Source organism: Callospermophilus lateralis, chromosome 4 (assembly GCF_048772815.1).
Source record: "Callospermophilus lateralis isolate mCalLat2 chromosome 4, mCalLat2.hap1, whole genome shotgun sequence".
Lineage (NCBI taxonomy): Eukaryota > Metazoa > Chordata > Mammalia > Rodentia > Sciuridae > Callospermophilus > Callospermophilus lateralis.
The window spans coordinates 21,420,923-21,438,711 of NC_135308.1; the positions used below are offsets into that span (position 1 = coordinate 21,420,923).

At 35.7% G+C, this 17,789-nt stretch overlaps 1 protein-coding gene across 1 annotated transcript in view; it reads left to right on the top strand.

Annotated features, from left to right (window-relative positions):
• Positions 1-2,516: 2,516 nt before the first annotated feature.
• The window catches only part of Anxa10 (annexin A10), a 61,498-nt gene continuing 46,225 nt past the window's right edge, over positions 2,517-17,789 (top strand). Inside the window, exons 1-3 of the mRNA XM_076855256.1 lie at positions 2,517-2,579; positions 4,452-4,533; positions 10,932-11,026. Of these exons, the coding sequence (XP_076711371.1) occupies positions 2,517-2,579; positions 4,452-4,533; positions 10,932-11,026 (240 nt within the window). The remainder of the gene's footprint in view (positions 2,580-4,451; positions 4,534-10,931; positions 11,027-17,789) is intronic.

Below are 17,789 nucleotides of genomic sequence, written 5' to 3' on the forward strand. Positions count from 1 at the left end.
CTGGCTACATACCCAGCCTCATAACCCTCTTTCTTGAACCAGTTATGTAGATGTATTTCATTTATATTAATAAAATTACTGACAGTAAATAGCTCTACCAATTACTAGATTACCTGTTTATTTTAACAGAATAAACAGAATAATGAATAACATGACCGGGGATGTGTTAAGCTATCACACCTAAAACTAGAATCAATATTTAAGTTGTCTTGTTATGTAGTAAATAAATGTATAAAAATAAAGTTATTTAAACTATGAGCTTAAGATTACTTATCTAATTATTCAAATCAAGAAAGTTTAAATCCTATAAAATTTTAATAAGTATGAGTCACAATTTAATCAAAATGCACATTTTTTTGAAGTTAATTATCTCATTCTCTTTTGATAATACCAAAGTCAATCTCAAAACTGATTAAAATACATTATTAATGTATTAAATGCTTCAAGTAAAAATTCTATTCTATTCACTAACTTTCAAACTTGGGTGTTTGGGAATATAAAATATCATATTCCCACATTCAAAAGGGCACACCAAAAATATTTTTCTTTATTTCCCATAGTGTCTTATTTTTCCCCTTAAATATGCTCTTTAATTCATTGTCTTCAGTTGATCAGATTTCATCCTCCATTTTCATCTTCAACAAATAAAACCCATTCTCTAAAATCTGTCTCTTCAAGTCCATAGCATCTTGATATTATTTCTGAACTTTCTAATATCATTAGAAATAAAAGGGTAGAAAGAGGATGGAAAGGGTGTTTCTTACAGCCATCAAGTGATTAGGAAATAAGTAACTTAACTGGAAATTTCCACACATATTTTAAATCCATCATAACCTTCTATAATACTAGAACTAAAATACAGGGAGATAAGAACTAAAATTGAAGTTAGTATATCATATTTGACCAAATTTCAAATTGATTTTGTAAAGGAATCTATGTAATCAAAGTTCTGGGAATTCCATTGAAAACTTGGGAAAGGTGAAATCAACAATCACTTTAATGTCAAATACCATAATATAAAATCCAAACCTTTGAGAATGCATAGTCTAGAAGGCTCAGGTAGAGACTTGTTCCATAGACCTTGTGGAGGTCTACATGTAAGGTGACCTCAAACACGCCGATTAAATGGTGTGAAATCCAAGCAGTACAGAAAAAAAAATTAATCATGATATCACTAGTAAATGAGAATATTTAAAAAGAAGACTTAGTATAGAGACAATCATGGTATAGACTTACCTATTGTCTGTAGATAAGGGACATAAAATATAATTAGAAGGATTAAAAAGTGAAACCATAGAACAAGTACATGGTACAGCAATATATAATACTAGATTTGATAAATTTTAACAACAGTTAACAAATGAGAAAATACAAGATACTAATTACAAAGAAAAAAAATCCCTGAGTGCAAGAGAGAGTGAAAGAAGACTCAGAACAGATTCACCTCCTAGAGGACCTGGTTGGTACTGGGGGTTAAGGAATGCACGGGAAGTGGCTAGTCCAAGTTGGGGGATGGGGGATATGCAAGGGAAAGTCAATGTAACCTCAAAACAAATGGTAGCTCTAGATATGGTAGTTATACAAAAGTTAAGAAGAGACTTTCACATCCCAAAGCAATTAGTAAACTTTCAAATAATTGCTCAACTCAGGGAATAAATAAAGTTAAGACCTGTAATTGACCCTTTCAGTAGATTCAACTGGTCAGTTCAGTCAAAATGATCAGTAAAAGACAGAGTGAATATTCCAACAACAAAATAAGTGAAAGTATGTGCTTTCCATGCAATAATGTGGCTGACTTCAACCTTACTGCGGCATAATTGGCATTGAAATGAATTTAATGATATAATATGCTAGATAGATACAAATGACAAATGTTTACTTAAAAAGTATTTTGTGCACTACGAAATACTTTTTAATGTTAAATTATTCAAAAAATATTCTAGACTATTATTTTAAGGAAAATTGGCAAAAAAACTAATATTCCTAAACAGCAAAGGAGATAACTGTAAAGAAAAAAAAATTCATAATTCTACAGCAAAATTACACTGTACTAGTAACCTGTATAAGGATTTAGGGAAAAAAACCACAGGAAGAAAAACGTGGAGTACAGATTGTCTGATAAATCACTATAGGCATTTCTAACTTTCCTTATCTGTAACTTTCAGAGCTTTTTTTTTTTTGCTCCAAAAAGGAATATAGTTTCATTCTAGCTATACACCAGTAGAAATTCGAATAGACTCTAGCCAGGCCACTAATGAGATGTTTTCGGGCAGACATTTGTTCAGTCCATGTGAGAAATTGTCTAGATAACTTACACCTACTTAACAATATATCTTATTGTCTTCAAGGAAGCTTTCTCTTTTAAATCTCAAAAGGTTAATCTGCCTTTGACTGATAGCACTCAGTAAGATTAAGGCCATCCAGTCAGTAAGTGACAATGTTCACAGAAGTGTTCTATCTCCTAGTAGCAGAAAATAAAGTATGCCTTACTCATTCCTCCAAAAACCTTTAACAGCATGACAGGTGAAGGAAGCCCAGAGATTCCCCAGGGCATTGAAGCTGTTCTGTGTGATATAATGGTAGGTGCATGTCATTATAAGTTTGTTCAGCCTCAAAAACTGTACAGCAACAAGAGTGAGCCCCAATGTAAAATACAGATCGTGGGGGATTATGACATGACAATGTAGTTCATGCACCAAGTGTACCACGCTGGTAGGAGATGTTGATAATGGGACATACTGTGCATGTGTGGGAGTACGGTCCTTGGATAATCTCAATATCTCTGTTAATACAAAATAGCCATCTACTTGATGAAGAACAACATAGATGAAAAGAACTTAGTAAAAGCCAGTAATAAAGGCAGACTTTCACCTTTAAAAGTAGATGGCTATTGCTTCAAAAATTTAAATCTCATGCTCCTCTAGGCTCAAAATACTTAAAAAAAAAATGCTTGAGATCGGGAGAATCGAACTACAAATTTACTTTAGAGTCTGTGGTCTGAACTTAATTTAATAAATGAAAGAAGAATCAGTCTATTGTTTTAATAGAGTCTCACCAGATGTGACAGGCTAGTAAATAGAGACAAAACCAAATTTTATTTGTATTTACTATGTTGTTTCCTAATACGTTTCCTATGTTCTTTCCTGATATTACTATGTTCTTCCCTGAAAAACAGCTTCTAGATTCAGAGATTAGCTCAAGAGAACTTTCTTTCTAGGCCATCTCCAATAAACTTGAGGTGTCATGTAGTTCATGATTTACAGTCTAATTCTCATTAATTAATTAATTTCATAATATTAGTATATATAATATATATTATATATATACTATTTCATACTATTATTTTATCTTCAGTTATGATTGTATTATTAAGAAAAGCTCAGTGAGTGTCTGAGTTTTTCTTAAGGCATTGTAGGCTCACTCACTCTAAGAAGCTATTTCTCACCCCCTCAATATTTTGGGACATAATGACAACAAATAGGGAAAGTTGTCTCTCTTTTTAATAAATTTTGACTGACAACTCTCTCGTGCTGTTATGATACGGTACCTGTCCTGGCTGGCTCTGTCTGAAATAATAGACATGTGGCTCCAAAGCCTGCCTTAAATGTTCTGCCATTTTATTCTCGGCAAGAGAGAGAATTTTAATGAAATGTCAGTCAGGTTTTTATGTTTTTCCCTTGCAGCGACAAGTTTCAGATAAATCATCTCTGCCCTATCTGTATCACCCAGATCTTTATGAATCCTATAACCCCAATTCAAATATTTTAATTTTCTTTCATGTGATTAAGGGCCCCTTAGGTGCAAACGAGCTGTGGCAGGAAGTGCCACTTCTTCCTATGAATGACATGCATTGTCCTAATATAATTCTTTTCAGTTCTGTAAAATGGTCTCCAATTCATAAGAAAATGCTATTGTTTGCTAAGAAAACATACAGGGCTGGGGATGTGGCTCAAGCAGTATCGCGCTTGCCTTGGTATGCGCGGGGCGCTGGGTTTGATCCTCAGCACCACATACATTTAAAATAAAGATGTTGTGTCCACCAAAAACTAAAAAAAAAATATTAAAAAATTCTCTTCTCTTTCTCTCTCTCTCTCTCTCTCTCTCTCTCTCTCTCTCTTTCTCTCTCAAAAAAAAAAAAAAAGGCGGGGGGGGGGGGAGACATACATTGTTTACTTTGATCCTCACATTTTTTTAGCATTGGCTTTAGTATCTCAGTTTTCAATTTAAATAATAGACTTCAAAATCATAGAGACCAATGGATAAAGTCAACCCCATCAAATTTGCTCTCTATACTTAGCATGTAACTAGGACATTTGTTTAAGAGACTTGTATACATGTCTTCTAGTATTTAAAATATGTAGAATATATCTTTGTATTCATTTATCTGGAGAAATATTGAAAGCATTCATGTGAATTACTATAATCTCTCTCTTATCCACTTTTCTTACCAGGTGCAAGGAACCATCTTTCCCGCTCCCAATTTCAATCCCATAATGGATGCCCAAATGCTAGGGGGAGCACTCCAAGGATTTGGTAAGAATAGAAATTTCTGCTATCTTTTATTGCAATGTTGGTTTTGCTTTACCTTAAGTCTATATTATGGGTATAAAATAGCTGATGTTTTACAAAAAGCAAATGCAGATTAAACAAAAAACTGGACAAAGATAAAAACTGAGAAGAAAAACAATAGTAAAGGATAATCATGGTGAACACATTTACCTTGCAAAATTGCAAGTCTGATCTTGCTATGTTTGCCTTAAGTCCTTAAATACCTCATCACTAACTACTAAATGAAATTCCAAAGCATAACACCTTAATCCAGCATTGAACATTCTTCCTGCCCTTTGCATTTGTTTGCTTTCTGCCTATTTCTGTTGCGATCTTCACTTCCAGCCACATCAAACTTGCTAGTCTCCCAGATGCCTCTGATTTTTCACATCTCTGTAAATTGGCCCAATAATCTCCCTGCCTGGAGTGTTATTTTCTTCTCTTGACTTTTCATCGAACCTCTCTTCCTTCAAGAATCTATGGCAATGAGACTTCCTCTTTGCCTTCTTCTCTGAGCACTCCAAAATCAACCAGCTGCGCCATCCCAGGTCCCTCGCTTCCTGGCTCTCATCCCTGGCCTCACCTGTGCTGTGCTTGTGCCAGCCTCACCTGCTGACTGGACTGTGAGCTCTCAGAGTTCCCAGTTTGGCTCATTGGTGCCAAATAGATGTTCACTGAAAGACATTGGAGAAAAAGACTACAAAAAGGAGAAAGGAAGAAAATTATTGGATTTTTTTAAAAAAGATTTGACCTTTACAATGTGATGCAAAATAATTAAATATCCACATATTGTCTTTAAAACCCATTTTAGGAAAAATTTCAGTGAGCACAAAGATAAACTCAGACTCAGACAACATTAAAGAAATGTTTGCATAAAACATTCAAAACCTTTTATAAGAAAGCAAGCTCTTGACTAGAAAAACAAGGTCACTTTTACAGGAACTCTGTGTGTGTGTGTGTGTGTGTGTGTGTGTGTGTGTGTGTGTGTGTACGTACTTACACACACATTTGTGTGTTTTATTCACTAGCAGAATCCCATAGGAAAACAATAAAAACCTTTAAATATGTTCTCTAAAGTTGACTTTAAGATTTCCAACGCTTTCTTGCCTTTTAAAATATCAATCATGGCAAGAAAAAATACAGGGACAAGATAGGGAAAAGTTACAGATTAACTTTTTCTTCCAGAGTATGATTTTTGCTTTAAAACTATAGGTCAGAGCAATCTATTCACCAAACAACAATATTTTTTCTTTGTTCCAGTTTTGATTCTCCTGTCATTGCAATTTTAGGGTCAGAATATAGATTCATCTTGACCATCGTAATTTTTTGCTTGTCAATGTTCAAGGCTGAAAGATTTCAGAAGCTCTTGGTTTTGATTGCCTAGTGTCCACTGTAGCGTACCAGAGCAAGAACACAGCTCAATCCGGCGTCCATCCATTTTGATGACTCGGGCAAGGGGCAATTGAAAAAAACGATTACTGATGTTTTCCCTGGAGCTTATTTGATTTAGAAAAAAATCTGAAAGCAAAAATATGTTCTTAAGCAAATGAAAATGAATAGTTTTAACAAAAGTTGTATTCAAGTTGTTGGAAAACTTAACTAATTTGAGTCTAAAAGGAACACTTCTCAGTTAACAATCCCTAACTATGCAGTTCTGCTTTCTAATTCCCTGCTATTAGAAGCTGTTTTCCCTATCTATGAGTTTTTCTTTTATTTACTGAACTTTTTAAAATTTGTTCTTTTTAGTTGACATGACAGTAGAAGGTATTTTGACATATCATGCATACATAGAGTGTAACTTCCCATTCTTGTGGTTGTACATGATGATGTGGAGTTACACTGGTTGTGTATACATATATGCACACAGGAGAGTTATGTCTGATTCATTCTACTGTCTTGCCCATTCTCTTATCTCTTCCCTTCCTCCCATTGTCCCCTGTCCAATCAGATGAACCTTCATTCCTCCCTCTTCACCCTCCCTGTGTCCTATCGTGAGTCAGCATCCACATATCAGAGAGAATATTTGGTCTTTGATTTTGGGGAGATTGGCTTATTTCACTTAGCATGATATTCTCCAGTTCCGTCCATTTACCTGCAAATGCTATAATTTCATTCTTCTTTAAGGTGAAGTAATATTCCATTGTGTATATGTACCACATTTTCTGTATCTATTCATCCTTTGAAGGACACCTAGGCTGGTTCCATAACTTGGCTATTGTGAATCGAGCTGATGTAAATACTGATGTTGCTGGGTCACTATAGTATCAAATTTGAAGTCCTTTGTGTATATGCCAAGTAGTGGGATAACTGGGTCAAATGGTGGTTCCATTCCAACTTTTCTGAGGAATCTCCATATTGCTTTCCAAAGTGTTTGCACCAATTTGTAGTTCTACCAGCAATGTATGAGTGTGCCTTCCTCCTCACATCCTCACCAACATATCTTGTTACTTGTATTTTTGATAATTGTCATTTTGGGTGAGATGAAATCTCAGTGTAGTCTTAATTTGTATTTCTCTAATTACTAGAGATACTGAACACTTTTTTCATATAATTTTGATCATTTTTATTTTTTCTGTGAAATGCCTGTCCAGTTCCTTTGCCCATTTATTGACTGGGTTATTTGTTGTTGTTGTTGTTGTTAAGTTTTTGAGTTTTTTTTATATCATGGAGATTAAATCCCTATATGATATGCAGGTGGCAAAATTTTTCTCCCAATCTGTAGGTTCTCTCTACATATTCTTGACTGTTTCCTTTACTATGAAGAAGCTTTTTAGTATGATGCTATTCCTTTTATTGATTCTTGAATTCACTTGTCCCATTCTGGGAGTCTTGTTGAGAGAATTCCTACACATGAGTTCTTGGAACAACTGTGTTTATTTTCTATCTGTCAACCTATGTAATTGCCAAGTTATCTCTGTGAGATCTTGGACAACTGGAAACATTTTTAGCCAATTGTCCTAAATCTCTACAAAGGAGCACATAAATCAAAATGAATCTTTTTGAAACACCCAGGACTTTTTGAAATGCACAGATGTTTTTAAAACATTTCACTTTGTTCTTGATTCTTCTCCCCATTAAGTATAATGCTAGCTGTAAGATTTTAGAGATGTCCTTATCAAGCTGAGGAATTTTCCTTCTATTCCTTGTTTACAGAGCATTTTTACCTTTAACGGGTATTGTATTCTGCACAATACGTTTTCTGCATCTCTCAATATAATCATACAATTTTTCTTCTTTAGACTATTGATGTGATGAATTACATTGAATGATTTTTTAAAAGTTGAACCCACCTTGCATACCTATCTATAATTCTTTCTACACATTTTATATTTTCTGGAAGATATTATAAAGAATTAATATTTTTTTTTCTTTAAACATTTGGTCGAATTTACTAGAGAATACATCTGATCTTGTACATTTTTTTGTTTTGGCAGGCTATTATTGATTCAATTTTTTTCACAGATAAAGCCTTTACAGATTGTCTATTTTTCCTTGTTTGAGTTTGGGCCAATTGTATCTTTGAAGGAATTGATCCACTTTATCTAGACAAACAAATCAGTGTGCACAGAGGTGTTCATGATGTTCATTGATGAGCCTTTCACTGTCCATAAGACCAGTAGCAATGCTGCCCACCCCAATTTTGTTTTTGATATTGCTATTTTATATCTCTCTTTTCCTTAGACTGCCTAGAGGTGCATAGATTTTACTGATCTTTACAAAGAACCAGATTTTGGTGTTATTGATTCTCTCTATTGATTTCTTTTCAATTTAATTGACTTTTACACTCATTTTTATGATTTCTTCTGTTCACTTTAGATATTTTTGTTGTTATTGTTTGCTGTGTAAGTAGAAGCTTAGTGTATTGATTTCAAATCTTTCTTCTTTTCCCATACATACAATCTATGTCATAAATTTTCCTCTAAGCATTACATTCACTGTATCTCACACATTTTGATGTGTTTTTGTTTTCATTTAATTTGAATTTTTAACATTCATCATGATTTATTTAGAAGTGTGTTGTTTTTTCTACCGTTTTCTAGCTATATTTCTGTTGGCTTTTAGTTTAATTTCCTTATAATCTCAGAGCAAATTTTGTGTTTTATATTTTTTTCTAAATTTGTTAAGTTTATGTCCCAGAATCTGGACTATTTGGTGACTTTTTCATGTGAACTTCAAAAAAATGGGTTTTCTGCTGCTATTGCTTCAATATTATACAAATGTCAGGAAAAGTTAATTTCTCTCTTTCTTTCTTTCTTCTTTCTTTTTTTTTGTATATAAGATAAACATAAAAGTACCATATCTTCATTCACTATTAAGTGTGAAAAAAAATAAAATTTGACATAAAAATATGAATGCAAATATGAATGATTTTAGAGAAATAAAGTTTCCTTTCATTAGCAATAAGCTCTACTAATCTTTACTTAATGTTTTAGAACTTGGTGGATTCATGTTAGTGATGACAAAAAACTCTCATAATCAATTCCTAAGTTTCTAGTAATTTTAACTAGATGTTTTAAGAAAAATTATATTAAAATTCAAGTAATTATCATTAAATAATTATTCTGAAATATCTCTGAAAGGTTAAATGAGGAAGAACAGCTATGAAAACTTTTTAAAATGAAGAGTAATTCCAATGGTAGATTGTGGATAATTTCAACAGAACAGAAAGCAGAAAATAATAATAAATATGTAATTAATAAACATAATGATTATAAGAATAATACAGTGGATGTAAGTGAGAAAACTTCTATTAATTATTTAAAATATGTACATTTTGGAAAGGAGGTAACAGACTTCACTGTGTCTTATTTTCCTTTGACTCTGTGACTTAACTAGGTTAGCCCCAGACAACACCATATCATACTTCACTCTATTCCTCTTCTCTACGAAGACACTATTTTCAGTCTTTGGAGCTGAGTCTATGCTTCCCTCCCTCCTTATACAGCTTCAGGACTATTTCACATGAACAAAGTACCCTGATCTTTTCCCCCACCCCCATCGATTCTCAATGGCACAGTCATCTATGTAAATGTTAGTCACCTGTCTCATTCACTGGACATTTCAGGACCAGACTCATAACTTGCCCATGACCCTAAGACTACCCAGGAAGGATTTAGTTTAAAAAAAAAAAATGACTTGCTCAATATTCTGATATTTCAATTTATCTTTCTCACTATCCATTTCATGTATCACCTCTTATCAAAGAATAATTGTACCAAATGGGATTAAACAAGCAAAGAGACTGTATTCAGAGCTGCTGTAATAGAGACTAAGATCATTTCAAGAGAGAAGTGAGCCTGAGCTCAACCCCTCTGATGTATGGAGTGGGAGAATGAAGCCTGGAGTGACCTAGTGCAAAAGCAGGAGGGACTGGAATGGGCTTGGAGCTTGGCCAGTGTGACGAGGCCCTCTGTGATGCTGACCAGCACTCATCCAAGTTTAGGTTCCTACTTCCATACAGCAAATGGGAGGTAGAGGCTCCATCTTTCTGGATAACATTTCAAAGATGGCCCCCAAATCCTTGAAAAACATTTCTGGGTAGTAAAACCGCAAGAGACGGGACAAGAATTACATCTTGAAGGAGCAGAGAAAGAATCTACAGTTGCTAATTTTCAACAATAAATGCCCTAGGGAAAAAGAAGTCTGGGACTTTTAGTTAGAAAGAAACCTATCTAAATATTAGTTAAACTCAGGGAAACATTAAGGTCATCCTGGTCCCCCTACTATGACTATGGTTACAGGTAAATATGTCTAAACAAGTTGTCCATTAAGTTGGCCCATTTCTCTGTGTGACAACATGACATGAGATGGAGGATGCACAGCCCAGATACTGAGTCCGGGTCAGGAGTGAGAGAGACCATGCTCCATGCAAAGCATGAGGAGTTCCCAGCATCTGTCAGAAATGTGCAGACCATGCCTGGCACTTTCATAATTTCCTTCTCTGATACTGCTCCTTTCCCTGGAGGTCCCGACAAGAGCAGCCATGTCTTCATAAGCCATGTTCCTTGTAAGCCATGGCTAACTGTACAGTGGGAAAGATGTGCCCATTATAAGCCATTCATCCACTTGCAAGTCAGGGAAGCCCATTTTTGATGGGATAGGACAAATAACTGAAGAAAAGCTGTATTTTCTTACTCTCTTGAATGTTTCATCTGTTCTTTATAAAGAAAGGAGAACAATCTGTACTATCAGGATAAAATGAGAGACGGGAAGAACCCAGGCTTCATAGAGCACTGATGTGTGACTTCCCATTTTTGTTAAAATTGCTGTTTTACTGTTCCAAGAGGCATAACACGTGCACATTGGTTTTTATCATGAGATAATGGATTCCTTCTAACTACAGAGTAGTAGCTTCACTAATCTCGGATATGATTTTCTCCCAGACTGTGACAAAGACCTGCTGATTGACATTCTCACGAAACGCTGCAATGCGCAGAGGCTGATGATTGCAGAGGCATACCAGAGCATGTACGGCCGGGTAAGGAGTCTTTACCTTGACCTGTTTCACCTCAAACTCCTGAGAACTAACAACGCTCTTCACAGAACAGGGACCACTGTTTTTTTCAGTCTTGCAAATCATAAAGTTTTCAGACCTCACTGTGGGTTAGAACCTGTCCATGCCCCTCTCGCACGCTTCCGGAATAAAAGCTGTACATGTCCATGATGTGTACGTGTGTGAGAGATGATCACAATCACGGTGACCACTGGTCCTGTCTGAAATCATAGAGCATCCCAAAAAGAAAAGTTTTGATCACCTTCCACTGTCAGCTGGTCCAATTAGGCTTAAAGCCTTGTTCCCGAAACGCCCTGGTGTGGAACTTCAGGGACGGTGGAGAGAGCACTAATGATCACCAAGTCAAAAAAAATAAAAAAATAACATCTTTTCTAGGAATTCTCTGCAGGTCCTCACCTAACTCTCAACCAAGTGAATTCTCTACTAGCTTTCATTCTCGACAGCATGCAGTTATAGAGACCATTAAAAAAGAATGGCAGTTTAAAAATAGTTGAAGGCAATAAAACTATCCATAATGTTTTAAAGTAATCACATTCTAATTTCAAAGAAAGAACCATTAAAGATTCCTTGCTTTTGTTATGCATTTAAACCACAGATTCAGAACAAAAGCTCTTTGGGCCAAAAGGGCCTGGAACAGCAATTACTTTGTCAACTGAGTATTATCGATGAAACACTATCATAAAACTTTCTCTATAGTTAGTCCATATAAATTTACTCCGTCTCTAAACCTCAGCCTTTGAACAACTATAATGCGTGAAATAAAAGATAACCTTCAGTTTTAGAATCTCTCAGTAATCCAAAAAAAGCCACGACTAGTATTTGACATTAATTAAATGAAGCCAAAAGAGATCAGGTATACCTTTTTTCCCACGTAAAACCAGTGGTCCCTGGACACCAATGCTAGTTTTCTTTTCAAAGAAAATATAACACCTATAAAAGTTGTATCATTATTAATCTTATATGGTTTTAATTTGTATAGCACTATAAGGAATGTTACTTTTCTTTTTTTTTTTTTAGAGAGAGAGAAAGAGAGAGAGAGTGTGTGTGTGTGTGTGTGTGTGTGAGAGAGAGAGAGAGAGAGAGAGAGACAGAGAGAGAGAGAGAGAGAGAAATTTTTTTTAATATTTATTTTTTGTTTTCGGCGGACACAACATCTTTGTTTGTATGTAGTGCTGAGGATCGAACCCAGGCCGCACTCATGCCAGGCAAGCACGTCACTGCTTGAGCCACATCCCCAGCCCCAGAAATGTTACTTTTCATTAGTTTTTTTTTAATCCAAAGGTTTACATAGAGTTTTTCTTTATGTATATCAAGGTTGTCTATGCTAAAGCATTACTTTACCAAGTTCTACAAAATATGCTATGGCAGATTAAAATAATTAAGCAGTGAGGTACTGACACTCAAGGGATTAAACTCCATTAAGAACTTATACTGAAGTGCTTTTTACTCTCTGTGTAAGATCTCAGAGTTTGTTAAGCCTCATTTTTCCTGAATAATCACATGTCCTGGGGAAAGCTTGGCTAATCACTGAATTGTACAGACTGGAAGACACAAACCCATAATTTCCTTTTCTCTTAAATATCCTTGTCAATCAATTATCAAGTCCTGTACTTTTTTTTTTTTTTTTTTTTGGTGCTGGGGATGGAACCCAAAGCCTTGTGCATGCAAAGCAAGCACTCTACCTCCCCAGTCCCTTAGTCTCTTCTTGCAGTCCTCTCTTTCCTCACGTACACAATCTTGGTTCAGACCTTCATCCTTTTGTGCCCAAATTAATGCTGTCATTTATAACTGGTCCCTGCTACCCCCATAGGGTCTGTCCATTCCAGTCCACTATCCAAACTCAAGCCACAGAGACTTGAAATCTAAATGTTCCCATGTGCCTTTGCCACTTTACCCCCTGCATGGTTAGCCCATGCCTCTCTCATAAATATCCCTATGCACAGGGAATAAACCCAGTGCCTCCCCAGGGCATGGAAAGCCTTGCTTCCCTCATTTAAATTTCCCATCTTAATCCTTTTTTTGCCTGTCTTTACTTCATCTGTAGCCAAAGGAATTATTTGTAGTTCTCTAAATTAACCCTGCCAGCTCCTTACCTCCCGTCCTGGTGTTTCATCTGTCCCCAGTGACACATTTCTCCATTCCACATCCTGCTCACCTGCCATCCTCCCAGACACAGGACACCAATTCACCCCACCACACTTTACATCCAGTGGAACAGACTCGCGCTGCTAATGCCACCTTTTATAACTTTCTCAAAGTACCTGATGACACATCTGTGAGTTTGCTTCTATCAGTTTCACATTACCAGAGTCTGAAATCTTGAATCTCAGAATGATTTTTTTTTATCCCAAATCTTAGTACCAGTGTTTAACACACTGTGGTGGCTTTGTTGATGTTAGTTGAATGGCTCTGGGATGGCACAGCTGATTGCAACTCCTCCAATAAGAGGCAATCAGGCTTTAGCTCCTCCTGGAGACCTACCCAGCCTGTTGCTCTCACCTTCTGCCCTGGGTTAGGTGCTTCCTGCTTATTTTCCAGAGGTCTTTGTTCATAATGCTAGAAAGCACTTGCCGTTCTGGGTTTGTTGGTTTAACTTTACATCTTGCAGAAAACACTCATGAAAAAAAAAAAAGGATTAGATATCTGCTCCTATCCCTCCAGAGCTCAGCCCTGATCTGATATAGATGAGGCACTTCATTTTATAATAAAATAATCTAAAGAATTATATTCTCCCTTTTAGCTATTTTCTGGTGGATTTTTAAGAAAGGAAACTATACTTTTATTATGAACTCTGGTAAAAAAAATCAATGCTCATCAATTGCCTATATATCTCAAAGCCCTCATTCCTGGCTACACCTGCTCCCAGGTTAATGTGCTGACCTTCCGTTAGATCTCCTTGACCTTCCCCACTGTTCACCTCCAGAATTATTTCTTCCATCTTCCATTTGCTTCATTCCACCTTCTGTCCTGAGAACACTCTGTGACTCCTCTCTGTGTTAATCACTGATACTTTCATTTTTTAATAACATGGATAATCAGGAGTTGACAGAATGATTTCGTTAGCTTCTGAGTTAAGTGCAGTCCCTGGCATGCTCCATAAATACTCCTTACTTGATATTTCACCTTAGTGCAGGGCAGCTGAATTTCATCAACAATTTTGTCTTACCCAAGGCAGAAGCTAATCCTGGAAAGCCATTTGGAAAGCAGCTGATTGACATACTTGTAAAGATAATTAGTATGGTTACTATTGATCTTTCCCACCAAAGCAAGTGCTGATCTGTTGACAGTGAAATGAAACTAAGGAAACAACAAAACGCCGTTAGAAATAGAGAGAGAGCTGCCCCTACCTGACAAGTTTGATAATCAGACAGTGATTCTTGAAGGAGTTCAAGAGCAGCGTTGAAGCAGTTTGTTTTCTCATTTTTCATCTGTAGTGGGAGAGATAATCAGCTCTAAAACATGCTGGTTTCTGTTACTCATTTAATCCATGGTGTTGGGGGTGCAATCTGGTACAGAGACTGATTTGCTTGAAGGTAGAACTCCAACCACATTTATCTGCCTCTAAATTGCATCTTCTATAGCTTCTCAATAATACCCATTGTCCTTAACTGAATAAACACCAGACTTAACAAGGGCAGATATCTATCTATACTCCAAATTGCCTCACATCCTTCAGGGTTTTGCTCAAATGTCAACCACTGGAGGACTTGGTCTATTTTAAAATGTCACCCACCCCAAGGCAAGCACTTCATACCCCTCTTACCTGTTCCTATTGTTCATCTATAACAATCATTATCTGCTAACATACTATACAATATACTTACTTATTATAGTTACTATTTATTGTGTGTTACCTCCCTCTTAAAAAATACACCCCACAAGTGGAGGAACCTCTGTTTGGTTCACTAATGTGTCCCAGGAGTCTACAACAATGGCAGCCACATGGTTGGCATTGTAGACTGAATTGTGTTCTCCAGAATGTTTACCTTAAAGCCCTACCCCCCAATATCATTACATATAGAGTCAGGCTTTTAAGGTCATAGAAGTTAAGTAAGGTTAAAATTATAATAAGGCCCTTAATCCAGTAAGAATTATGCCATAAGAAGAGGAGATGCCAGGGATATATGTGCACAAAGAGAAGGTGACCATTTGCAAGGTAGGAAAAAGGACCTCACTAGAAACCAAACCTAAAATCAGATGTACTCCATGTTTGTATAAAGACAAATTAGTGGCAGAGGATATAGCTCAGAGTGCTTGCCTCACATGCCCAAGGCCCTGGGTTCAATTCCCTGCACCACCCAAAACAAAACAAAAAAAAAAAGTCAAATTATACTCTACTGTCATATATAACTAAAAAGAACAAAAAATAAAATTTTTTTAAAAAATAGAAATCAAACCTGTAAGACCTAGACCTTGGACTTTCTGCCTCCAGGACTGTGAGAAAATGGCTTTCTGCTGTTTAAGTCATCAGGCCCTGGTATTCTCTTATGGCAGCTTGAGCTGAGTAATGCAACTGGTACTCAGAAACAACAGAACGTTGTTTAGGGGAAAGCTGTCTAGGAGAGAATTAGATGTGAATAGATGTAGAGTTCACATTTCAAACCTACCTTGTTCTCATAACATATTTTCTCCTATCATCTCTCAGATTCATGGCTATAATACTGATACTTAAGATTAACATACCTAGGAAATGACCTGATAGAAAATTATCTTATTTACTTTACAGGTAGAATTAGCACATCACTAGTACCAGTTACAGGTATTGTGCTTTCTCTTCCCTTTAGGTTTAGGAGAGGTAGAGGTACACATAGTTTAGGCCTCAAAAGCTGAAGCTTATTATGCAATTTATCATAGAACAATTTTATAAACATAAATTAAATATAATTTAAAATGGTACAATTACTTTATCTTTCAAATACGTAATATGTTAAATAAATGCTTTTGTGGTGAGCCTCGGATCTTTACCACCAGGAAAAATAATATAATTTTTAAAAGTTTATCCATAGAAGTAAAGTTTTATAAGTTCAAAAAATTACCTGTGCAAGTTTGTTGTAGCCTAACTCCTTACTTTTCTTTGGAATAACATATACAGTCTCTGCTGAGGTGGGGAAGAGGAATGGGAGGAGAGAGGGATGAAAAGAAAAGAAGAAAAGAGAAAAATAAAATTAGATTTACTGTTTAAACCAGCCTCATTCAGCTTCAAAATACTCTCTACAGCAGTTCTATAAATTTACACCTCCACCTGCAATATATATTGATTCCCTTTTCTCTTAAGTTCTTACCAACATTAGGTGATATAAAACTACTTTAATTTGATTAATCTGTGACTGATCTACATCATGGGTATAAATAGCATCCCATTGTAATTTTAAATTTCATTTTTCCCTGATAAAATATAATGTTGAGCATCATCTCATGTGTTTTTTAATAGTTTCTTCTTCTTTTAGCTTAGCTCGTCATATTTATTCTTTTTGTATTTCTCATTCATCAAATTGTCATTTATTGATATATATATATATATATATATATATATATATATATATACACAATTATTTATAGAACTTTTACACTAGTAATTTCTTGGATATGTATACTGAAGATATTTTCTTCAAATATATGGGTAATTTTTAATATACTATGTTGTACCATCTTGTGACAAGAACTGAGAAAAGAATAAGATTTTAACCTATTTATAAGATAGCAAGTTAATCAGCCAAGATGGCATGGCTGCTGGTAGAAGATTCCTGGGTCAGAGACAAAAGAAAGTTTGCCACTCATAGTAATAGTGGTAGCCAGAGTATTATCACTGATATAATAGACCCTGGAGCGTCACTCTCTATGCAACAATGTGAATTCACCAGCTTAAACGTCTGCACATGCAGTGGGTTATATTACACAAGAAAAACCATGAGATTAGGAAATTTGAGTCTTTTATAATGGATAAAATGCATGCCTATCCTTTGCTCATTAGGGAGACACTGCATCTTCCAAAGCTATTGATTACACAAACATCCTTGGAAAGGTAGCCCAGAAAACAAAACACTATCAGTGCCTCAGTTTATATAACATTCAAAAATATGACACCCACAGACAATTGGCATTCCTTATTTCAATGCCACCTTACCTACTGACAATTTTTTCTTTGAGTACACTAGACCCTATTCTGACAAACAGAGTCTGAGAAGAAATTCATCAATTTGTCTCAAACAGTATTTAATTAAAGCTTCTATTGATATGACTCCACACAGTGAAGGAAGATAAACTGGCTGTATTGACCTCAAGCATGCCCGCATGGGATCCTAAACCCAAGTAGCTAAACAAATTCTACAGATTGCTAGGGCCTAATTGTAGAAAGCTAGGAGAATTTCTAAGTTCTAGTAATTATCTTTCCATTTAGTTGAAATATTAATCAGGATATTTCAGCAGGATGTATTAGTTATGGCACAGACATCACCTTAGTGCACAAGAAGGAAGTCTAAAGTAAATCTATCATCCATAATAATGCTGGCCAATGAGTTAAAACTGTTTTGAGTGCTTTCTGGGGTCAAACGGAATAATTAGGCATTCCCTTCCCCAGGCATCAAAGTTGCTGTTTTGCTCTACAACCAGAAAATTTTCCAATCCCATTCCAGAAACTAACTTCGCCTTTTTGCCTATTATTTCTGATGTATGTCCAGAATTTTTATTTGGAATTATCAGGTACAGCAGGGGCACAGATGTTTTAACA